The 23789-nt window shown below is 56.4% G+C and overlaps 2 protein-coding genes and 1 long non-coding RNA gene across 3 annotated transcripts; 2 read left to right on the forward strand and 1 right to left on the reverse strand.

Annotated features, from left to right (window-relative positions):
- Window positions 1–435: 435 nt before the first annotated feature.
- LIG1 (DNA ligase 1) lies at window positions 436–13494 on the forward strand (the record flags this gene model as incomplete). The annotated part of the gene is made up of 23 exons (XM_084501328.1): window positions 436–452; window positions 569–613; window positions 735–915; window positions 1776–1918; window positions 2019–2105; window positions 2646–2702; window positions 2815–2987; window positions 3091–3257; window positions 3355–3431; window positions 3527–3618; window positions 3735–3834; window positions 4107–4192; window positions 4281–4396; window positions 4488–4583; window positions 4680–4790; window positions 4893–4964; window positions 5061–5205; window positions 5298–5380; window positions 5455–5607; window positions 5685–5738; window positions 5819–5962; window positions 6049–6141; window positions 6252–13494. The coding sequence occupies 23 exons, from the start codon at window positions 436–438 to the stop codon at window positions 6330–6332; spliced, it is 2373 nt and encodes a 790-aa protein (XP_084357454.1). The 3' UTR covers window positions 6333–13494.
- LOC311425463 (uncharacterized protein) lies at window positions 13326–16357 on the reverse strand. Its single transcript, XM_084501333.1, has 2 exons — window positions 15103–16357; window positions 13326–14033 (listed from the first exon to the last, which is right to left on the reverse strand). The coding sequence occupies exons 1-2, from the start codon at window positions 15258–15260 to the stop codon at window positions 13586–13588; spliced, it is 606 nt and encodes a 201-aa protein (XP_084357459.1). The 5' UTR covers window positions 15261–16357; the 3' UTR covers window positions 13326–13585.
- On the forward strand, window positions 16265–19444 carry LOC311425465. Its single transcript, XR_014686340.1, has 2 exons — window positions 16265–16398; window positions 18862–19444. It is a non-coding gene; the product is annotated as an uncharacterized lncRNA (long non-coding RNA).
- The last annotated feature ends 4345 nt before the right edge of the window (window positions 19445–23789 follow it).

The raw sequence follows: 23789 nt of genomic DNA on the forward strand, positions 1-23789 counted from the left end.
TGGGACCTGCAAATAGGGGAACATGGGGACATGGGGACAGAGAGATGTGGGGACAGGGGGATGTAGGGATGAGGGGGCCACTGGGACCTCGGAACTGGGGGACATGGGGACCGGGGGATGTGGGGACAGGGGGAAGTGGGGAAAAGGGGGCCACTGGGACCTGTGGGACATGGGGACGTGGGGACAGGGGGATGTGGGGACAAGGGGACACTGGGACCTAGGAACTGGGGGACATGGGGACAAGGGAACACGTGACCACGGGGACACAGCCCCCAACCCCACAGCGCTTCCCCTTGGGCGACACCGCCCCCACCCCCCCCCGCCGCGGGACTACATCTCCCAGCACCCCCCGCGCCGCTCGCCCCACCCCCCCCGCCCTCCCCGCCGCCGGTGACGTCACCCGCTTGGATTTTTTTCCCGCGAAAAGCGGCGGCCATGCAGCGGCGGATCACGTGAGCGGCGCCGGGACCCCCCCAAAAAAAACCGGGACCCCCCCCCCCCCATGGGGCTCTCCCACCGCCCGGTGCCGGCCGTGACCGCCCCCCTTTCCCCTCCCCCCCCTTTCCAGGTCTTTCTTCGGCCCCCCCCGGGCTGCGGACGGCGGCGCCGCCCCGTGAGTGGGGGTCTGGGGGGGATGGGATTTGGGGTGGGGGGGGCAAAATGCTGGGGGGGTTCGGGGGTGCTGCCCCCGCGTCCCTCCCCCCCTCCATGACCCCCCCCCCCCCCCACCGCAGGGCTCCCGCCCAGCAGCAGGGGCACGGCCCCCCCCGCGCCCCCTCCCCCTCCTCGGAGCCGTCGGCGGAGCCCCCCCGGGACCCCCCCCAGGACCCCCCCCAGGAGCCGGCATCGCTGGAACGAGGGGACCCCGATGGGCGGGGGCCGCCCTCCCCCGGGACCCCGGTCAGAGACCCCCCGGTAACCACCGGTGACCCCCCCGGTGACCCCTGATGACCCCGGTGACCCCTGATGACCCCCAGTGACCCCCCCCCGGTGACCCTTGATGCCCCCCGGTGCCCCCTCCCAAATCCCGCCCCCCTCGGTCCCAGTCCTGCCCCAGTGCTCTCCCAGTCCAGCCCCAGCCCTGCTCTGGCACCCCAGTATCTCCCAGTCCTCCCCCAGTAACCCCGCAGTCCCCCCATTGCCACACCAGCCCCATCCCAGTACCCCTTACATCTTCCACTGTTAGTCCCAGTATCCCACCAGTATCCTTCCAGTATCCTGCCCTGTGCCAGCCAGTGTGCCCCCAGTGTCTCCCTGGTTCCCCCCAGTATCCCCCCAGTGCCCCCCCAGTATCCTCCCAGCTCGCCCAGTACCCCTCCAACTCCCCCAGTATCCCCACAGTGCTCCCCCAGTATCCTCCCAGCATGTCCCCAGTGCCTCCCAGCATCCCCCCAGTACCCCTCCCAGCTCCATCAGTATCTCCCAGTGCCCCCCAGTACCCCCTTCAGCACCTCCCAGTATCTTCCCCTAGTGCCCTCCCAGTGTACCCCCCAGTATCCTCCCAGCATCCCCCCAGTGTTTCCCTCAGCACCTCCCAGCACTCCCCCAGTGCCCCCCCAGTGCCTCCCAGTACCCCCCAGCACCCCCCAGCATCCTCCCAGCATGCCCCCAGTGCCTCCCAGTACCCCCCCAGTTTCACCCAGTATCCTCCCAGCATGTCCCAGTGCCCCCCCAGCTCACCCAGTACCCCCCAGCACCCTCCCAGCTCCCCCAGTACCTCCCCCACCACCCCCCCAGTACCCCCCAGTGCCCCCTAACCCCCCCCCTCCTCACAGGGCCCTGCACCCCCTCCACCCCCTGACTCCCCCCGGTGCCCCCCCACCCCGGGGGTCCCAAGGGATGAGGTCGGGCCCCCCCCTGCCAAGCGCTGCCGCCAGGCTCCCGGTGACCAGGACCGGGGACCTCTGGCCGCCAGCAGGTGGGTGACAGCACAGTGTGGGGGGTGGGGGGCACCCATGGGTGCTGGGGGTCGCCGTCGTGCCACCGCTGCCCCCCCCCACCCTGTGGTGTCCCCGCAGCCCCCCGCCGCTGGACCCGTCCCAGTACGACCCTGCCAGGAGCGGGTACCACCCGCTGCGGGACGCCTGCTGGGGGCATGGGCAAAGGTGAGGGGGGGGGGGCAGAATTTGGGGAGGGGGGGGCTGGGATTTGGGGTGGGTGGGGAGGGGGCATAGGGGACATTGGGGTGATGGGGAGGGGGTAGAGGGGGTGATGGGGGGGGTAATGGGGTAGGAGGGTGATGGGGGTGGGGGGGTTACAGGGAGATTGGGGTGTGGGGGGGGCATTAGGGGGTGGGGGGGTGAGGGGGGTGGGGAGATTGGGGGTGGGGGGGTGATGGGGGAGAGAGAGGGGTTAGGGGGGTGGGGGGGTGATGGGGGAGAGAGAGGGGTTAGGGGGGTGGGATGGATGATTGGGGAGCTTGGGGGAGGTGGGGGGATGATGGGGGGTGGGATGGGTGGGTGGGGGTTGGGGGGCTGGGAGAGGCTGGGGGGTTGAAATGGGGGGTGGGGGGAAAATGGGATGGGTGATGGGGGGGTGGGAGGGTGGGATGGGGGGGTTGGAGAGGCTTGGGGTGGGGGAGGAAGGGGCTTTTTGAGCATTGGGGGGGGGGTCACAACCCAACTCCCCCCCCCCCCATTTTTCAGCGTCCCCTACCTGGCGGTGGCTCGCACCTTCGAACGCATCGAGGAAGCCTCAGCCCGGTGAGACCCCGAGCACTTTTTTATTATTAATATTTTTTTGGGAAGAAAAGGCCTACAGCGACACGTAACCCCCCTCCCCTTCTCCCTGACCCCCCTCCCCCCTCCCCAAAAGGCTGAAGATCATCGAGACCCTCAGCAACTTCCTGCGCTCGGTGCTGGCCCTGTCCCCGGGGGAGCTCCTGCCCTGCCTGCGCCTCTGCCTCAACCGCCCGGGGGCCGCCTCCGAGGGGCTGGAGCTGGGCATCGGCGAGAGCCTCCTGACCCGCGCCCTCGCCCAGGCCACCGGTACGGCCCCAAACTCATGGGGACACCCCCTTAATGCCCGGCCTTCCCCTTCAGATCCTGAGATTTTGGGATTTTTTCTGGGGGGGGGGTGACGTCCCCGCAGGCCGGCAGCTGGCGCAGATCCGCAGCGAGGCGCAGGACAAGGGGGACCTGGGGCTGGTGGCGGAGAGCAGCCGCTGCACCCAGCGCACCGTGCTGGCTCCCGCCCCGCTCAGTGCTGCCGGCGTGCTGGGCAAGCTGCGGGAGATGGCCACCATGTCGGGCAACGCCGTGAGTGCGAGGAATAAAAAGGGTTTGGGGACCGGGGGGGGGGTCACCCGTTGCGTCCCTGTCCCCGGGGGTGCCAGCGGCGCTTTGGGTTTCGCAGTCGTCCAGCAAGAAGATCGGCATCATCAAGGGGCTCTTCGTCGCCTGCCGGCACTCGGAGGCGCGCTACCTCGTCCGGTGAGGGTTAAGGGTTGGGGGGTTATAGGATGGGGGGGGGTCACAGCATGTGGGGCTGCCCCGTAGCGACCCCAGAGGTGTGCCCCGTCCCCCAGGTCGCTCAGCGGGAAGCTGCGCATCGGGCTGGCCGAGCAGTCGGTGCTCACCGCCCTGGCGCACGCCGTGGCGCTCACCCCCCCGGGGCAAGGTGAGGCTGGGGACACCCTGAGGACACCCGGTGGTGATGGTGGTGACGGGGGGGACACCCAGGTGGTGACACCGTGACTGTGTGTGTCCCCCCCCCTGCTTTGCCCCAAATCTCAGGGTGGCCGCCGGCTGTGCTGGACGCCGGGCAGGGCATGGCCCCCGAGGCACGCAGGGCATGGCTGGAGGAGCAGAGCCGCATCCTCAAGCAGACCTTCTGGTGAGGTGCCCCGGGTGGCCCCCGCTTTGGTTCCCCCCCCTAAGGGTCCCCGTTTTGTCCCCCGGGTCCCCTTTTGTCACTTCGATCCCCTTTCCTCCCCCAGGGTCCCCTTTTGTCCTATTGGGAAGGGGTCTGGGGCATGGGGACAGGGAGGGGACACAGGGAGAGGTAAGGGATATGAGGACAGGGAGGGGACATGGGAAGAGGGAGGGGACACAGGGAGAGCTAAGGGACATGGGGACAGGGAGAGGTCACTGGGGCTGTCCCCGCAGTGAGCTGCCTGACTACGCTGCCATCGTCCCGGTGCTGCTGGAGCACGGGCTGGAGAAGCTGCCCCAGCACTGCGGCATCACCCCAGGTACTGCGGGGTGAGGGGAGGTCTGAGCGTATTGGGAGGGGGTTTTTGGGGGGGTCCTGGTCTCATCCTGTCCCTCTCCCCCCCCCAGGTGTCCCCCTGAAGCCCATGCTGGCCCAGCCTGCCCGTGGTGTAGGGGAGCTGCTGAAGCGCTTTGAGGAGGCAGCGTTCACCTGCGAGTATAAATATGACGGCGAGAGAGCCCAGGTAAGGCTTTTGGGGGTGTTGGGGGGTCCCTGGGGTGCTGCCCCCCCTCATTCATCACCTCCATGCGTTGTGTTCCTTCCCCAACCCCCAGATCCACGTCCTGGAGAGCGGGGCCGTCTTCATCTACAGCCGCAACCAGGAGAACACCACCGCCAAGTACCCCGACCTCGTGGACCGCATCCCCAAGGCAGGTGGGGGGGAGTTGCGGGGCCCTGGGGGATTTTGGGGGGCTCATTTGATGCTGAGCACCAGCCCCCTTTCCCCCCCATTTCCCTTCCCCCAGGTGCTGAAGCCCGGTGTGCGCTCCTGCATCCTGGATGCAGAGGCTGTGGCGTGGGATCGGACCACGAGGCAGATCCAGCCCTTCCAGGTGCTGATGACGAGGAAGAGGAAGGTGAGAGCAGGGGGCAGGGACACGGGGAGACAGCGCCCAGCCAGTGCCGTGACACCCCCGTTCCCTTTCCTCCCCCCCACAACGTGTCCCACCCCACCACAGGACGTGGACGCTGCTGCCATCAAGGTGCAGGTCTGCCTCTACGCCTTCGACCTGCTCTACCTCAACGGGGAGGTGAGTGTGCAGCCCTGGAGGGGGGACATTTAGTCCCCAGGGGGGGTGTTGGTGACGTTGTGCCCCCCGGGGGGGTGTCCCCGTGTCCCCCTGCAGCCCCTGGTGCGTCAGCCCCTGTCTGCGCGGCGCAAGCTCCTGCGGGAGTCCTTTGAGGAGGTGGAGGGCGAGTTCGTCTTCGCCACCTCCGCCGACACCCGCAGCGCCGAGGAGGTCTCTGAGTTCCTCGACAAGGCCATCAAGGGTGAGCGAGGCCACCGGGGGGAGCGGGGTCGGTGTCGTGTCCCCGTTGTCCCCCCCTCTTCCCCGGGTGACGATGGCTGTGGGTGCCCCCAGCCTCCTGCGAGGGCCTCATGGTGAAGACCCTGGAGGTGGACGCCACCTACGAGATCGCCAAGCGGTCGCACAAGTGGTTGAAGGTGAGTGGTGGGACCCCCTCTGGGTTTGTCCCTGTGTCTCCGAGCCCCCTTCCCCTCTCTCTTTCTTTCTCCAGCTGAAGAAGGACTACCTGGACGGGCTTGGGGACACGCTGGACCTGGTGGTCATTGGCGCCTACCTGGGCAAGGGCAAGCGTGCAGGCATCTACGGGGGCTTCCTGCTGGCCTGCTACGACGAGGAGAGCGAGGAGTACCAGAGCATCTGCAAGGTGACCCCTGGGGCCACCTGTGGGCTTGGGGACGTCGCTGGGGACCATCCCAAACCCTTCCTTGTCCTCCCATGCAGATCGGCACCGGTTTCACAGAGGAGAGCCTGGAGAAGCACTACGGCTTCCTCAAGGTGGACTTGCTGGAGAAGCGGCGCCTCGGGGGCGAGTGCCGGGCTGGCTCCTGATGCTGTCCCTTGGTGTCACCCTCCAGGAGCACGTGCTGGCCCAGCCACGTCCCTACTACCGCTGGGACAGCGGGGCGGCCCCCGACCGCTGGCTGGCGGCGGTGCAGGTCTGGGAGGTGAAGTGCGGGGACCTCTCCATCTCCCCTGTCTATAGGGCAGCCGTGGGGCTGGTGAGTGGGGCAGGAGGACACCGTGGGGATGGAGGGGGCCCTGTGTTTGGCCCCGGTGGCATCTCAGCCCTGTGGGTGTCCCCAAGGTGGATGAGGAGAAGGGCATCTCGCTGCGCTTCCCCCGGTTCCTTCGCGTGAGGGAGGACAAGAAGCCCGAGGAGGCCACCAGCAGCACCCAGGTGCTGGGGAGGGGATGGGGAGGGCGCCTGGGGTGTCCCCGTGGTGTGTGTGTGTGGGAGGGGGGACGCAAGAAAGCGGGGTGTCACCACCTCCTCTCCCTGTCCTGCAGGTGGCCGAGCTGTACAAGAAGCAGCAGCAGATCCAGAACCAGCAGCAGGCAGAGAAAGGGGAGGACGAGGAGTTTTACTGAGATACCACGGCCCCTGTAGGGCCCCCCCCAGGGCCTCCCTACTGTGGGGGGCACGGGGTGGGGACACTGGGGCCTGACCTTGTCCCTGAGGGCTACCCTGGGGACGGGGACACTGGGACTTGGTGTCACTCCAGGCAGGGCCAGGTCCCTGCCCCCTTAGCCCCCCCCAAACCCTCCCTGCCTTCCCCTTTTGGGGGTCCCTGCATGCTTCCCATCAGGGACAGGGATGCACAGATGTGGTCACCCTTTATCCCTGGGGTCCCCCTGTCCCTCTCTTCCATAACAGGGACTCTAGGATTCCCCCCCCCCCCCCCCCAATCTATGGGGTCCCAGGGCTCCCCCTCCATCCCTCGGGTACCCCCTGCCTTCCCCTTCCCCATAGTAGGGACCCCCCATATGTAGCCCTTCTTTCCCAGGGTCCCCACATCCCTCCCCTCCAGCCTGGGGTCCCTAGGGCCTGATCCTGCCCAGGCTACCTGTCTGCCCCCACCTCGTGTCCTCGTATACCTCCCTGCTGGGACAGGGATGCTCAAACACGGCCATCCTCCGTCCCTGGTGTCCCCACGGCCCTCTCCTCCAGCAAGGGGACCCCAGGGCATGCCCCTGCCCCATCCCCGTGTGCTTCTCCCCCACTGCAGTGGCTGGGGGGGGGGCCTGTGGTCCACCCTTGTCCCCAGGGTCCCCAAGTGCTTCCCCTCCAGCACCAGGGTCCCCACGTGCCTCTCGTGGACAGCGTCCCCTCACCCATCCCCTCTGCTACCGTGTCCCTAAGGAGCTGCCCCTAATAAAGCCAGGGGCTGTTTTTTTTTACTACCTCCTTTATTTACTGCTGGTTCCTGGGGCTGGGGAGGGGCAAAGGGGGGGCTGGCATGGGGCTGTGCTGCTTCTCACCACCCTATAACCCCTTCCTCCTCCCCTCCTAGTTGTGCTGCCCCCTGTTCACCCCCTGCCTAAACCATCTCCCTGGCACTGCCCTGTGCCCCCCTCCTGCCCCATATCCCTTTTGCCCCTTCCCCATGCCTCTCCCTCGTGTTCCTGGTCACCTCCAGAACCCTCAATAATGCCTGAAATCCTCCTCAGGTGCTCTCACCCCTTTTGTCTCCCCCCAGCAGCCTCCCTGCAGGGTTTTTTCGGGGCTGGGGAGGGTGGGGGGGAGAGGGTGTTTTTTTTTTTTTTTTTTTTTTTTTTTTTTTTTTTTTTTTTTTTTTTCCTGAGGTTTTCCCAGGCGATGGAGCAGGGCCACCACCACTGCCCTATAGTCACCAGCAGTCACCCCACCAGCAGGGTTTGTGGTGGGAGGTCCAGTTCCATGCGTGGCTCCGAGGCTGGTGCCACCAATGCAGTTTTGGGTTTCTCGATCACGGGAAGGTCTGCGTGGCACCGAGCCTGACGGGGAGCACTTTTCTATGAGGGGGGGGGAAAGGGTTTTTGCCCAGTAGTTAGCAGGGCTGCTTCATAGGGTTTTAAACTACGTTTGTAGTGGGAGAGGGACAAAACAAGGCTCAGAGCAAAAAGAGTTGTGACCCTGGACTTCAGGAGAGCGAACTTGGGCCTCTTAGGGGATCAGTGTGGAAGAATCCCATGGGTTATGGACCTGGAAGGAAGGGAGGGTCCAAGCTGGTCCCTAAAAGTCACAGAAAACTCCACGCTGAGGGTGGTCCCAACCCCTTGGCCATCCAGCACAAGGAGCCTGCATGAGTGGGATGCCACGAGCACACCCCAAAGTGACAGTGGGCAGGGATTTGTCACGGCCATTGTCACCCCCATCTTCCATGGGGCTTGCCCAAGAGAAATCCCATCCCCTTTGCCTCTTTTGCCCCCCATCTGGGGGCTCTTGAACCCCAAGCATCCCTTTACCCACAGCAGCCTGTGAGCACTGCAGGAGACTCCTGGAGTGCTCTGAGGATAATTTCCTGCTCCAGGCACGTGGAATAATTTAGGTGACTTATTGAAACTAAAGCTTTGTCCACGTATTAAAAAAAGGTATAGCACTGAGGAAAATCCCAGGGTGAGACCTGGCAGATAGGCAAGGAATCTGTTCGTGATAGTCCCCTTGGCAACGTAACCTGGAGCCTTGCATATTGGCAGCACCAGGGGCGCTGGGTGTGCTGAGTAAGCAGCACAGAGGGTGGAGTGAAGACACCGTGTTCAGGCTCTGTGCTATCACTGCAGCGATGGGAAACCTGGTGATACCATGGAATTGGTGGACTGATAACCAAATCGTGTCCTCTGGGTGAGCTTTGCTCATTATACTCTCGTTAAAATGTCAAAACACACCTCCACTCCAAAGGCTACCCACTTCCAGCGTGCGCTCTGGATTTCTCTAAGCCTAGGCCTTTAAACAAGAAAAAAAGATTAATACCAATTTATAAATTTATACCAATTTCTAAGTTTATACAGATTTATACAAGGGTACATTTGACTAGAGTCACTCATGCTCCACCTAGAGGTAGGAAAATAGTATAGAAATGGCTTGAGAGAAAAAAAAAAATGTTAGGGAAAATACCATCAAGTTGGAAGGACATCACTGGCTTCTGGGATCAGTCAACAGGTTGAACCTCTCTTCCCCCCCAACAGGGATGCCTACTGAGTGAGATTCAAACCCTTGGGTATAATGAGTGCTTCCCCAGGAAACCTAACATTGTCTATAGAGTTGTTTCATAAGTTAACTTGTATGTAGTAGGTTGCATTGGTCATATTCTTGGTATTTGCATGTGCTTGGCATACAGCCTTCTTATCACCAGGTATCCAATAGAATCTGTACTCCTGTTGCTTCAATAAACTATGGCAGTCATTAATCTACTAGACTGAAGGTGTGCCATGCTATCTGCGCTCATGATAATTCAATATATTGAATGTGACTGGACTCAGTGCTGAACTGGGTCGAGCCCAGCCGGCTGCCCCCAGCCCCTCTGATACCTGAGGACAAGATGTAACACAAGGGGGTTTAGGGCCTACCAAACTTCTTTACCATAAGTTATTACAGAAACCAACCAGAGAAGTGTTACTGGACCTGGTGCTCACCAATGAAGACAAACTCATTAAAGAGGTTAAGACTGGAGGCAGTCTGGGCTGCAATGACCATGCCCTGGTTGAATTTCTGATCTTGGGCCTGGCAAAGAGCAAAGTCAGGACCCTCAACTTTAGAAGAGAGAAATTCCGTCTGTTAAAGAACTAGTGGAAATGATCAGAGCTTGCAAATTTTTAAGGACACTTGTCTTAAAGCAAAAGTGTTCGCCATCTGGAAGAAATCAAGCAGGGAAGGCATGAAACAGGCATGGCTGAGCAAGGACCTGCTGGTCAAAGTGAGGTGCAAGAAGGAGATGCAAAGGCAGTGGAAGCAGGGACACATGGCCTGGGAAGAGTCCAGGAATGCTGTCTGGATGTGTAGGGATGGGATCAGGAAAGGTACAGGTAGAATTGAGCTCGGCAACGGGTGCAAAAAATAGCAAGAAGGGTTTCTATAGGTACATTGCTCAGAAAAAAAAAAGTGTGCCCCTCTGATAAATGCGAAGGGTGAACTGGTGGTGTGGTTTAAACCGGCACCACACAGCCTTTCACTCACCCTCACTCTCCGGAATGGGGGAGAGAAATGAGACAATGAAGCCTGTGGGCTGAGATAAAGACAGTTTATTATAACAGGAAAATAATAATAATGATAATAATAATGATAATAATAATGATAATAGTACTACTAATAATAATGTGTACAAACCAAACAATGCACAATGCAATTGCTCACCACCCACTGACCAATGCCCAGCCTATCCCTGAGCAGCCGGCTCCCCCACCCCAGCCAGCCCCCCATATTAATTGTTTAGCGTGACTTTGGTATGGAATACCCCTTCGGCCACTTTGGGTCAGCTGTCCTGGGTCTGTCCCCTCCCAGCTCCTGCTGCACCCCCAGTCTGCCCGCTGGCAGGGCAGAGCAGGAAGCTGGAAAGTCCTTGGCTTGGTGTAAGCACTGCTCTGCAACAATTAAAACATCAGCGTGTTATCAGCACTCTTCCCATCCTAAATCCCAAACACAGCCCCCTACCAGCTACTAGGAGGAAAATTAACTCTGTCCTATCTGAAACCAAGACAACTGGTAACAACAGACATGGTGAAGGCTGAGCTCCTCAACAACTTCTTGCACGCTTATTCAGGAGCTGCTAGGGTCTCCAGCAGTGACTTACCAAGGATGAAGCATTCTGGCCCATCACCATGGTTGGCAGTGATAAGGCTTCATTCAAGGCTGTGTGCTGTAGTGTTCTTCAAGGCAAGCTGTGGTTGTGTGGACAAGGGGAGAAGATAGTTTGGCAGGTGGGAAACTGGTTGATAAGGGAATCAAAACCCAGACCTGGAGTACCTCAGGGGACCAGTACTGGGACCATGATTGTTTGATGTCTGCTGATGGTCCCAGCTTCTCTCCTGGGCACCTGGGTGCGTATGACCTCAAAACATTTGAAACTGGTGAATTCCCCTCTCCAAAGACAAAAAGGGGCTCCAGAGAGCCCCTGCTCCTGCACCGCAAGGTGTTTGGACACAGAAGGTCTCCACTTCTATGCCTGTGCTGGGAAGGAGTGTGGTGAGGAAGAGGAGGGGAGGTGGGGATGGGTTCCCTGCTGTAGGCGTTGGCTGCTCTGAATACCGATGGTCAAAGCTGGGGTGACCTGGGGGCACAGCTCATGTGGGGAATAGAAATGTGGGGTAGCTGGGGCAGCCCCTCACCTGCACCCTCAGCACCCAGAAAACACCAGGAGACAGCCAGGGTCCTCACCAGCCTGGAGAAGAAGCCCCCAAGCAGGACATGGGATGCAACCTGTCCCTTTCCTGGCTATTGGAGATGGGACACTGTTCTTATCCTGCCTTTGTTTATGCCATTGGGGTTTGATGATGAAATGTGCTGGTGACATGAGGCACGGGGGCTCCACAGGCTTGGGAACTTGGGGAGTGGTGGACATGGAGGCTGCAGCGCAGGCAACCGGTGAGAGGCAGAATAGGGATGGTACCACCAACCCCACACAGTGGGGATGGAGATACTCTACTGCAGCACCTCCTGCAGAGATGATGCTCTTCTGGAGAGCCCTGCCACACTCGCAGACTTCACAGAGATGAAGCCACAGCAGATCCAGAGGCTGTGATGACCTGTAGGGCTGTGCTGCACATTGCAGGAAGCTCAGGCTGGGCTGGGGCTTTCTGTCCTGCCACCCTGGTGGCACTGGACATCATGTCAACAGGCTACCAGCAGCCACATGGTGGCTTTTCACTCTGCTCCTTGCAGGTGGGAACAGGTTTCACCTTGCCAAAGGGAAAAACCTCTCTGAAGCACTGAAAAACTCACGGGTTAAGCTAAGAATGGGGCGATGTCCCACCAGTTACTCGCATGGGCAAAACAGATGCAGCTTGGGTAAGATTGCTGTGATTTATTGCCAACGAATGACAGTGGAGAGCAGTGGGAACTAAAAGCAAACAACAAACACCTTCCCCAGTCATCCATCGCATTCTGCCTCCTCCCCCCAAGCAGTGCACAGGGATGGGGGAATGGGGGCTGCAGTCAGTCCCTAACGCTTCGTCTCCCTCACTTCTCCACACTCACTCCCTGCCCCTGCCCCAACAGGGGGTCCCTCCTCTGGAATGCTGTCCTTCTAACCTGATCTTTAAGATCTGCTCTAACATGGGTCCCCCACGGGCAGCAGCTCCCCCCAGGCCCCCTGCTCCTGTGTGGGCTCCTCTCCACGGGCTGCAGCTCCAGCCTGGGGCCTGCTCCTGCCAGGCCTCTCCATGGGCCACAGCCACCTCCAGGACACATCCACCTGCTCCACCGGGGGCTCCTCCACCCATGGGGGGGCTGCAGCATGGAGATCTGCTCCGTGTGGGACCCATGGGTGCAGGGGGACAGCCTGCTCCAGCAGGGGCCTCTCCACAGGCCGCAGGGGAACTTGTGCTGCATGCCTGGAGCACATCCTGCCCTCTTGCTGCACCGACCTTGGTGCCTGCAGGGTTCTTTTTGTCTCACTTTATCTCAGCTGCTGCTGTCCCTTTTCAACCTGTCTGGAACTCGCTTGTCCCTGACATGAGGCAGCTCCTGGTCTCTTCTCACAGAGGCCACCCCCGCAGCCTCCCTGTGCTATGGAAGCCCAATACAGGGAAGGTTGCTTTTCTTTTGTTGTTTGTTTGCTTGCTTGCTTTTTCTGACGAGGAATTTTTTTGTTGTTTTTTGTTTGTTTCATTTTGTGTTTGTTTTCTGATGTCACAGCCAGTGACCACGTGAGATTTAAAGAAGGGAGGGAAAGGGTGAGGGAAGCGAAGCTGAAATCCCCCTTTTGTCCCAGTGGCTGCTGGCTCGGGGAGGGGTGGTGGAGCAGGGTGCTGGGAAAGCAGAGGGGAGGAGCTCGGCTGAAGCACAAAACCAAGGCCCCCTTCCAGGAAACCATGACGTGCTTTCTGTTAGCCTGAGCTCCACTGCAGCAGGCTCCACCCGACACTTCGTCCTCCAGTGTGTATTTATTTACACGTTGGCCCGGATGCATCATTTTGCAAAAGCCAGCCCCTCTCGCCCTTGTGTTTCTCCTGTGGTGCCTGACTTCTGGGAAGGAAGCACTGGAGATCAGCGTGCGCCTCCACCCACGGGCAGAGTGGTGGGGAGTGGGAGGATGAGACATGCCAGAGGTGATTTTGTGCAGGCATTTCCCTACAGTGCAAGGGGCAAAGTTGAAACGGTGCCTAGGGGCTGCAGGGGTGGCACAAATAGATGTCCCCTGCTGACAAGGGTCACTCCTCCTGGCACGGGCTGAACAACAGAACCGGAGCTGCTGTCCGTCAGCTTTTAGGCTGTCCCCAGACATCCCAAACAGAGCTGGGATGGCTGCCTGAGCTAGAAAAAAAGCACGGGGCAGAGCAGAGGGAGGGCATGGTGGCAGGGGGGTATCACTGCATCTTGCTGTGATGCTCTCTGTAGGCATCCTTATCCACACGCTAAGCATCTCTGCAAGGAGGACATATGCAGTATACAAGGGTTAGAGCATTGTTTATTAGTTATCACCCATAAGCGTGAGATAGCACTCTACAAGCTGCTGTTAGCTTATTGGCAAAGTCATCGAAGCTGTGGGATAGTTAAGAGCGACCGGGCTGCTGGTGGTGCCATCTCCCACCAGATTTATCATCAGCCACCACCTGCGATCACCAAAGAGGCAGCACAGTGAGATCTCTACCTTCATCCTTGATGAAAATCTCACGAGGGAAGCTTTTGACAGCAACGGTGTCTTCACTCACATGTCTTTGGAATAGGGTGGGGGATCTATATCGTCTACCTGGACTTTCAGGATCGCTTTTGCACTGTTGGACATCTTGGCTCTGACACGAATATTCCCCGAGGAGACCTCCAGAGTTTCATGGTTTGACGCTAGTTGGGCTCTCTGGAAGAGTGTGGATCTGCAGTAAGGCTTGCTTTCCATCATACTGGAGAAGACTGCATGGAGGTTTCCCATGTGGTTCTCTGTTTTGAAGAGCTCCAGAGCGAACTCGATGTTGTAAAGGACGTAGTCAAAGGGGTTGGAGAACATGATGGCCAGTGAGAAAGAGCTGGCCTTGCAGACCAGGACACCCACACTCCCACGCAGGCTGTATGGCGTCTTTGCAAAAATGCATCTTCCTACGGACTGTGGGCCGATTTCAAAGGGGAGAACGGTCCGGATCTTGCCACTGAAGCAGTAACTCCTGCAGGAAGAGAAGGGCCAGAACAAAAAGAGACGTGGATGTGCTGGAGAGAGTCCCATGGAGGGCCACAAAACCAACAAGGGAGAGGCTGAGGGGGCTGGGACAATTTACCAAGGAGAAGACAAGGCTCAAGGGGATCTTGCCAATGTATGTAAATACCTGCAGGGAGCATGCAATGAAGACAGAGTAGACTTTTTTCAGAGGTGCCCAGGGACAGAATAAGAGGTAATGGGCACAAAATAAAACACAGGAGGTTCCCTCTGAACATCAGGAAACGTCTTTACCATGAGGGTGCTGAGGACTCACACAGGCTGCCCAGAGATGTGGTGGAGATATCCACTTTTTTATATATTTTGTCTATCTTTGGAGATACTCAAAATCCCTCTGGACATGGTCCTGGGTAAGTGACCAAAGGAATTCCAGAGGCCCCTGCCAACCTCAAGCAGTCTGTGGTCCTGTGAACCTCTGGCCTTTGCTCTTCTGCCCCAGACTGTGGCATTATTGATACTCTCCCTTGTCTCTCCAGAATACACCGAATGACACTTGTCCCAGCAGAAATTCCCCTGATGGCACCCCCCTTCTGTTTCTTAACACCTTTACATTGTTCAGGCATTTGGTCATGCTGTTAATAACTGCCCCTGCCCTCCCTGAAAACCTCAGTAGACCTCAAAGTGCACAAACTGAGCCTTAATGGGAAGGGAATAGGAAAAGAGAGTGGCAAAAGGCAGTGGTAGCACAGCATAAATATGTACTGGTTTCTGCTGGTTCCCCCAATCTGGAAGAGATGAGAGCTCATCCTCATGGCCTCAGGTAATCTGGGCAAGGTAGGTAAGGAAAGGAAGTCCTCCAAAGGTGGATAAGGAAAGGCTTTCTCAAAGCGCATGCATCTGAGTAGTGCAGGTGGTGTATAGAGAGGAGGGGTCCAGCAGGAGCTGGAGGAACTTGCAGGAGAGAGCTCTGGCACCAGGCACTGAGCTTGCCCCCACTGTTTTCCCAACACCCAAGGCATTTTAAGGAGATCCCTCAGGGGAGGCTGGCGGAAAGCAGTAGGGGAGCAGGGGATGCACACCTGAAGTCCTCCAGCGTCACCTTTTTGGTGTTGTTGATGATCTCCACGCCCACACTGCGGCAGACTTCTATATTTCCCATCAAGCTTTCCAGGTTGGACTGCAATTGAGGATTGTTACACTTCTGCACCTTCTTGGCTGACCTCTTCCTTCTGATCATGCCGCAGGAGAGCTGCAGGGCTGTGGAGCAGCGGAGGCTTTGAACTAAGGCAGAAGTGAAACAAGAGAATGGGTAGGGCCACCTCCTGCTATGGGAGCAGAGAGCATAGCTCCTCCCCAGTGTCTGCAAGGCTTCTCAGGGCTGATAAAAGGCAGCTCCTGTGAAAGGAAATTGGGGGTGGTTCTGAGCAGAGGGCTGCGAATCTCTCCTCCATCCTTATCCCTGGTTCTGGAAGCATCTAGCCCTAGAGACTTGCCAGGTATCCATGGCCAAAGTCCCTTGCCTTGTCAAGCCCTGCTGCTGATGCTCAGAAAACAACATGTGCACATCAAAAACAACCTCCCACATCCTTCCTGAGAGCAGCAGGAAGCTTGTGGGGGACGAAGTCAGATAGAGCTGCTCAAAACAAGGTCAGGAAATACCTGAGCTTGAAACAGCTGGAGGATGGGAAGCTGCATGTGCAAATGCCATAAACATCAGTTTAGGTTTTCCTGTTCTCTTCTTGGCGATCAGAAGTATCCAGAGAGATGGCTTCACATGTTAACGAGTGTGTTTATGTGTGCATAAATAGTGGTGCTCCAAGTCAGAGGGGTGCTTGCTTTGCAAAAATCGCCAAGCACCTGATTCTGCAGAATTATATAATTAATTACTTAATGAAAAGACCTTTGTTATAAATGAGGTCTCAACTCAATCTGAATTTTGTAATATTTATAAAACAAATATTTCTAAAAGGTATAAAAGGCAATTTAACAATGCTGGGTGTGTGGGGAGTCTACGCTCCACCAACACGCACACACAAACATTAAACATTCTAAATATACAGAACATTACTTTACATACTAAACCCAAGTATGCCTATACATATTCACAATCAGAAAAGGTAACAAACAATCCTCCAAGTTCCATAACTTACTAAAATCGAGTACACCTATACATAAAAGGTAACAAACAATCCTTTAAGTTCCATGACTTAACAGTCTCCATTTTCCATTCCTTTTCTTGATTACAAACAAGTCTCCGTTTTCCATTCCTTTTGAACAATATGTCTCGCTTTAAGTTGTCAATCAACTTGGTCTTCAGGCCTTATGTATCCTGTTCTTCCCAGATCGAAGAAAAGCATATCCATCTCCTTTTCAAGGTGTCGTGGTTCCGCTCGAGTGGGCAGCCGAGCTCCACCACAGCCGCTCTCTCACTCCCCCTCCTCAAAGAGGAATGGGGAGAAAATATGTGAAAAGGGCTCAAGGATTGAGATAAGGACGAGAAAATCACGCAATAGTTATTGTAACGGGCAAAACAGACTCGGCATAAGGAGATAGTAAGATTTATTGCCTACAACTAACAAGCGAGAGAAGTGAGAAAACAAAGGAAAAAAAAACCAAAAGCACCTTCCCCCCCCATCCACCCTTTTCCACCTCCTCCCCCCGAGCGGCGCAGGGGAACGGGGAATGGGGGTTATGGTCAGTCTACAGCACTTCTTCTCTGCCGCTCCTTCTCGGTCACTCTCGTCCCCTGTGCTGTGGGGTCCCACCCACGGGATGCAGTCCTTGATGAACTGATCCGGCGTGGGCTTCCCACAGGCAGCAGCTCTTCCAGAACTGCTCCAGATATGGGTCCGTACCACGGGGTCCATCCCTCAGGAGAAAACTGCTCCAACCTGGCTCCCCTACGGGCAGCAGCTCCTGCCAGGTCACCTGCTCCTGCGTGGGCTCCTCTCCACGGGCTACAGGTCCGGCCCGGAATCTGCTCCGGCAGGGGTCTTCCACAGGCGGCAGCCTCCGTCGGTGCAGGGCCACCTGCTCCACCGTGGTCTCCTCCACGGGCTGCAGCGTGGAACCCTGCTCCACCGTGGTACTCCATGGGCTGCAGGGGGACATCCTGCTTCACCATGGTCCTCACCACAGGCCGCAGGGGACTTCTGCTCCAGCGCCTGGAGCACCTCTCCCCCTCCTTCCACACTGACCTTGGTGCAAGGCTGTTCTCCCACTCCCTTGACTCTCCCGGCTGCTGCGTGGCGCAGCGTTTTTTCCCTGTCTTAAATATGCTCTCACAGAGGCGCAAAACAACATCGCTTATTGGCTCGGATCTGGAAAACAATGGGGCCCTTCCCAAACATGGGGCAGCTTCTAGATCTTTCTCACAGAAACCACCCCTATGGCTCCCTGCTACCAAAACCTTGCCACGTAAACCCACTACATTCCACCCCTCGCCTCTGTTAAAAGCATATTCAAGACTACTCACAACATACCATCACTTTACAATTATCACAACAACCTTCACAAACTTCACTTACATCAAAAAGAAAAAGAATTCACCACACCAAAATAAACATAACATCATCACAGCACCGACAAGGTGGACATTTTACACACACACCACCCCTCGTCCCTTCACCACACTAACATCTCACAGTTACTGCTTTCTTAAATTCTTCACAACTTGTACATTCCTAACAATCGTCCTGCACATATTTTTGCCCGTTACTTCTACTAACTATCATCCTTATCTCAAATTCCTTGAGCCCCACGTTGGGCGCCAAAAAAGACTGTCGTGGTTCCGCTCGAGTGGGCAGCCGAGCTCCACCACAGCCGCTCTCTCACTCCCCCTCCTCAAAGAGGAATGGGGAGAAAATATGTGAAAAGGGCTCAAGGATTGAGATAAGGACGAGAAAATCACGCAATAGTTATTGTAACGGGCAAAACAGACTCGGCATAAGGAGATAGTAAGATTTATTGCCTACAACTAACAAGCGAGAGAAGTGAGAAAACAAAGGAAAAAAAACCAAAAGCACCTTCCCCCCCCATCCACCCTTTTCCACCTCCTCCCCCCGAGCGGCGCAGGGGAACGGGGAATGGGGGTTATGGTCAGTCTACAGCACTTCTTCTCTGCCGCTCCTTCTCGGTCACTCTCGTCCCCTGTGCTGTGGGGTCCCACCCACGGGATGCAGTCCTTGATGAACTGATCCGGCGTGGGCTTCCCACAGGCAGCAGCTCTTCCAGAACTGCTCCAGATATGGGTCCGTACCACGGGGTCCATCCCTCAGGAGAAAACTGCTCCAACCTGGCTCCCCTACGGGCAGCAGCTCCTGCCAGGTCACCTGCTCCTGCGTGGGCTCCTCTCCACGGGCTACAGGTCCGGCCCGGAATCTGCTCCGGCAGGGGTCTTCCACAGGCGGCAGCCTCCGTCGGTGCAGGGCCACCTGCTCCACCGTGGTCTCCTCCACGGGCTGCAGCGTGGAACCCTGCTCCACCGTGGTACTCCATGGGCTGCAGGGGGACATCCTGCTTCACCATGGTCCTCACCACAGGCCGCAGGGGACTTCTGCTCCAGCGCCTGGAGCACCTCTCCCCCTCCTTCCACACTGACCTTGGTGCAAGGCTGTTCTCCCACTCCCTTGACTCTCCCGGCTGCTGCGTGGCGCAGCGTTTTTTCCCTGTCTTAAATATGCTCTCACAGAGGCGCAAAACAACATCGCTTATTGGCTCGGATCTGGAAAACAATGGGGCCCTTCCCAAACATGGGGCAGCTTCTAGATCTTTCTCACAGAAACCACCCCTATGGCTCCCTGCTACCAAAACCTTGCCACGTAAACCCACTACACAAGGGCAATGAGGCCTGGGTCAAAAGGCATGTGCAGGTCATCAGAGGGCGTAACAGCAAAGGCCTTCGATGGCTGTAGCAGCAGAGGGGCTGATGGCGTAGCAGTCGGATCAGTAAAGGAGCCTGCAGCTCCCTCACTATCTGGCAAACCACACGTTTGTGATTGTGGCTCCACATGGCTCTTTAAGGCCTCAGAGATTGCTCACCAGGTGCCTAGCAATCCCACTTCAACCTTGCCATTTTTAGTTGCAGAGTCCCACACCTTGACCTCAGTTTGGTCCCATATTTCAGGCTCTGTTCCTAAGGATGTATGATTCCCCATAATGTGCAGCTGCTTACCAGCGAAGGGCAGCTGTGTGCACGGGTCCGCTTCTCTCAGCTCGAGCTTCTCTCCAGCTCCGGTGCGCCTATTTCCAGCGACTTTCTGTATGAGCTTCTTTGAGCAGTTTGCTGAGTTTTGCTGAACCTATCTTCATGAGGCAATCAAAGTGCCTGTTCCCGTCCTGGTCTCCATTCTGCCAGCCTGTTCCTCTTCACTTCTTTTTCCTGCTTCTTTATTGATGTAACTTCATCGTGTTGCCTTTTTTATCTTGAGGGCAGGCTCCCCTCTTATACCCTTCTCCTCACAGCAGTTCTTTTCAAAACAACTTTTCATTGGTCAAACAACTTTGAATGTAACAACAACAGCAAACACCCAGAAACATCCATGCCTTAATGGCTGGAGAACAAGAGACCATCTGGAGAACAAGAAACCGGAGACTGCATGGAGTCTCCTGAATCACCCTTCTTTGTTCCCTCTAAACTCTTTTATATTCCTGATGGCCTCATCGTTAAGAGTCTAATGTTATCGCAACCACGGGGCTTTCCAACCCCCATGGCCACATCCCCAAATCTCCCCCTTCTTTATTAATATCAACCATTTTCTCGACACGAATTACTACTCCATATATAACACCTTCACGTGGATTCTGACTCTGTGCTTACTGACCAGGTGCACTGGGCACAAACCTATGGATAATGCCTGCATGTCCAGCTATATGTCACGCACTTCATCTGTCCTTATTGTCTCTCCCCATGTTATTTGTCCTTGTTGTTTGTCAGACCACTGTCCTGACAAGCAGAAGGACAGCATCAACCAGGTGAACCCAGCTGCAGCAGGGAAAATGAGCCATATTATTTACATGTGCTGCAAAGTCAACTGCCACATGATTTATTGCTAAGCAGCATGGTATATTTGCAATGCAATGATTTATTTGCACTGCAACATGAAATGTATTCAAAGTAATACAATGCAATTTATGGCAGGTTAGCTGAGTGCTGCTGATCTATCTTCGTAGGAACAAGGGCATTCTTCAGTGAGCAGGACTTTTAATTCAAGATCCTTCCAAACACTGCCCTGTCTGTCACGCAAGCCCTTAGCTTTGACATCCCAAGTGCATAAGAGCATGGCCTCTGGTAAGGCTTCCTCCTTCACTGGGAAATGCATAAAACAGTTCCAGAGGAGCTGTATGTCAGAACTGATGAGCAAGCACTCACCACAGAGCACATCCCATGGCAGAGGGTGGTCACAGCAGGGCTGGAAATACTGACTATGGACCACCTAGGGTGCCATGCCACCCTAGAGCAATGCACAGGAACCTGAAGCAGAAGTTTCCTGGTGAAACCCTCTCCCATCCTTCACACCAAAGAGTCAGGCTTCTTCTGTCCTGGTGCCATGGATACAAAGTGTTGCTCCGTGTCATCGGTTTGCTGATTCTTGGTTTTCCACCAGGGCTTTCATGTTTGCTTTGGCAGTATTGGATGCAGTGGCAGTCACATGGACTTTATGTATGGTGACCTCCAGGTTTCCCTGGTGTTTGCTCAAGTTGGCTTTATGGAAAGATGCAGAGTTACAGGAGATGAAGGTGGGACTTGGCGAACAGGCAGGTCCCTGTGGAGCCTGGGGGCATACTGGGGTGGGTGGGGGTGGATGGGCCTCCTCCCCAAAGCAGCAGGAACCCCTGTAGGAAGACAATGAGAGGGGATTGGGAGTTTGGTTAAAACAGCGGAGGGAATGGGCACGGCAGAGCACTGGGGTACAAAAGTGAATGACTTTGGGGTGATTTCTTCTATCAAATGATGGCTGGGTTGGAAGGGGCAGAGAAATCATGGAGGAGGGAAGGATGGTGGATGAAGGATGAAGGATGACCCAGTGGGTGCTGGATAGCATCTGTAGTGGTGTTGATTATCTTCATGCCTACACACCTCAAGACATCGAGGGCTGTCACCAGGTACTTGATGTTTCTCTCTGTGGGCAGAGGGTTGGTGTGGCAGTGGGATTGGGACCAGCCTGTGTGGGCTTACCTTCCTTAGGAGAGCTGGAGGGAGGAGGAACACCCAAGAAGGAACAAAGGAACCTCCTCTGCACCATTCACAGCAGCTCAGGGCCACGGTCTTGGCTTTCTCTCCAGGTTGCCACATGTCCTGCATCCCTTGCTGCTGAGCCTGGGTCTGGGCATGTTCCAGGACTGGACACGCACCAGGACGTGACTGCAGGCAGCTCATGGGTGTCCCTCAATAAGGTGTCAGAAGATAACCATGAGCTCTCCCCTCAACAAGCTTGAGGCGGTGACTGACAGCTGCCAGTCATCCTCAGAGTGGATGCGAGTGTGGCCAGTGTGAGAGGGAATGTGCAGCTCCCACGTTTCTATCAGCTCAGGTCAGCTGGAGCCAGGCCAGAGCAAACAGCAGCCGTGTTAGAAAGAGCTTCAGACGCCGCTTTCTGGGCGCCGAGCCAAACCTCAGAGTGCTTCTGAGGGTAGAAATTTTCTCAAGTGCCTTTGGTTTCCATTTGACTCCGCGGAAATGAAAAACAGCCCCGAGTCTGTGCTGTGACAGGAGATCAAATAGCAGTGGGGCCATTTCAAACACAAACGGCCTAGGGCTCCTTGCAACCCCCTCATGTCTTTTACCTGTTAGCTCACCCTGAGGCAGAGCTTTCCTTTCCTTACCCCTTGGTCCAGAAGGAAAGCAAGGGAGAAAGCAAGGGAGGGTGAGGAGAACCTTTCAGTCTTGATGTTGAATTTGCACAGAGCACAAACCAGACCAGATAACTGGATGCTGATGCACAGAGGCCAATGGCATGAGGTTCAACGTGCCCAAGTGCTGGGTCCTGCACTTTGGTCACAACAACCCCATGCAACACTACAGGTTTTGGGGCAGAGTGTCTGGAAAGCTGTGCAGAGGAAAAGGATCTAGGGGCGCTGGTCGATGCTCACCTGAAAATGAGCCAGCAGTGTGCCCAGGTGGCCAAAAAGGCCAACGGCATCCTGGCTTGTGTCAGGAACAGTGTGGTCAGCAGGACCAGGGAGGTGATGATACAGCTCTGGTGAGGCCTCACCTCAAGTACTGTGTTCAGCTTTGGGCCCCTCACTACAAGAAGGACATCGAGGCCCTGAGATGTGTCCAAATAAAGGCTGCAAAGCTGGTGAAGGGTCTGGAACACAAGTCTTATGAGTGGCTGACAGAACTGGGGTTGTTGAGTCTGGAGGAGAGAGGAGAGACCTTATTGCCCTCTATAACTACCTGAAAGGAAGGTGTGGGTGCTGGGGATCGGCCTCTTCTTGCAGATAACTAGCAATAGGACAAGAGGGAATGGCCTCAAGTTGCACCAGGGGAGGTTCAGGTTGGAAATCGGGAGACGTTTCTTCTCAGAAAGAGCAGTCAGGCATCGGGATGGTTTGCCCAGGGAGGTGGTGGAGTCACTGTCCCTGGGTCACCTTTCCTTTAAGGAAAGGCTGGATGTGATACTTAGGGACGTGGTTTAGTGGGTGATATTGGTGGTAGGGGGATGGTTGGCCCAGATGATCTTGGAGGTCTTTTCCACCCTTAATGATTCTATGATTCTATGGTCATTGTCCCCAGCGTGGCCACCAGATGTGGCTGGTGCTGGAGGCTGTGTCCTGGCCCTAAAGGGACCCCAAACAACCCCAGGCCCCTGGGCATGCTGGGGGCACCCAGCTGGGTGCCAGCAGTTTGACTGAGACCCAACTGGCTACACTGAAGCGTTGCAGAATCACAGAATATTTAATGTTGGGAAGTCTGGAGATCTTCCTCTGGAGATCATCTGATCCATTCCCCCCTCCCCCCCCCCCTCCCCTCCCCCGGGCTCAAAGCAGTCAGCTGAAGAAACGTGGGGGCTTCCATTTCCATTTGAACATCTCCATAGATAGAGACCCCACAACCTGCTCCAGTGCTTGACCACCCTCACCATAAATATTAGTTCTGGTGTTTGAATGGATTTTCCTGTATTTCACTTGGTGCCTTTTGCCCCTTACCTGTCTATCATATGGAGGTGATTCCAGTCCTGGTGCCAAAATGCACCATGGGGACCTGCTGTGCCTCTCTCCCTGAGTGCTCACCATGGCCAGTGCCTTTGCAGAGCCCCCTGCACCTCCTGCGAGCACCCAGCTCCAGGATGCGTTTCGTGTTGAGGAGCACCCAAGCTCTTCAGGGCAGATCTTATCAATGTATTAAGTACGGAGGAGCCACCAGCTCTGCAAAGCTTCCCCTTCCAAAACTTTTTGCAGTATAGCCCCCCCCACACTCTCCTGCAGGAATTTTGCAGCTGAACGCTCGCTGATAGGAGAGGTGGGGATAGGAAACTGTTTTCCCAGGTGGCCTCTGCTGTGAGGCCAGGGGAAATGGGCAGATTTCCTCTTTCTGCATCATGTTATGTTTTAGTTTATGTAATGACAGCCCACAAAGGCCTGCACCTGCACTGCCCTGTAGCCGATGGAGACCCAAACTGTGCCCTACAGCTCTACGTACAGCCGCCAGCACTGCCCTATAGTCAGTCGTATGCCCATGCGTACCCTATAGCCCTCCATACTGTTCCCCCAGCATTCCTTTATAGCTCTCCACATCCTCATCAACATCCTATACCTTCCCATG

This window comes from Aythya ferina (assembly GCF_964211825.1).
Source record: "Aythya ferina genome assembly, chromosome: 31".
In the NCBI taxonomy this organism is placed as follows: domain Eukaryota; kingdom Metazoa; phylum Chordata; class Aves; order Anseriformes; family Anatidae; genus Aythya; species Aythya ferina.

What these genes read in the sequence shown, in the direction of transcription:
- LOC311425463 (XM_084501333.1), bottom strand. Translation starts at nt 15,260, where the DNA reads ATGATCAGAAGGAAGAGGTCAGCCAAGAAGGTGCAGAAGTGTAACAAT. An exon ending in GTGACGCTGGAGGACTTCAG is followed by an intron (nt 14,034 to 15,102) that starts GTGTGCATCCCC and finishes CTCTTCCTGCAG; the next exon opens with GAGTTACTGCTTCAGTGGCA.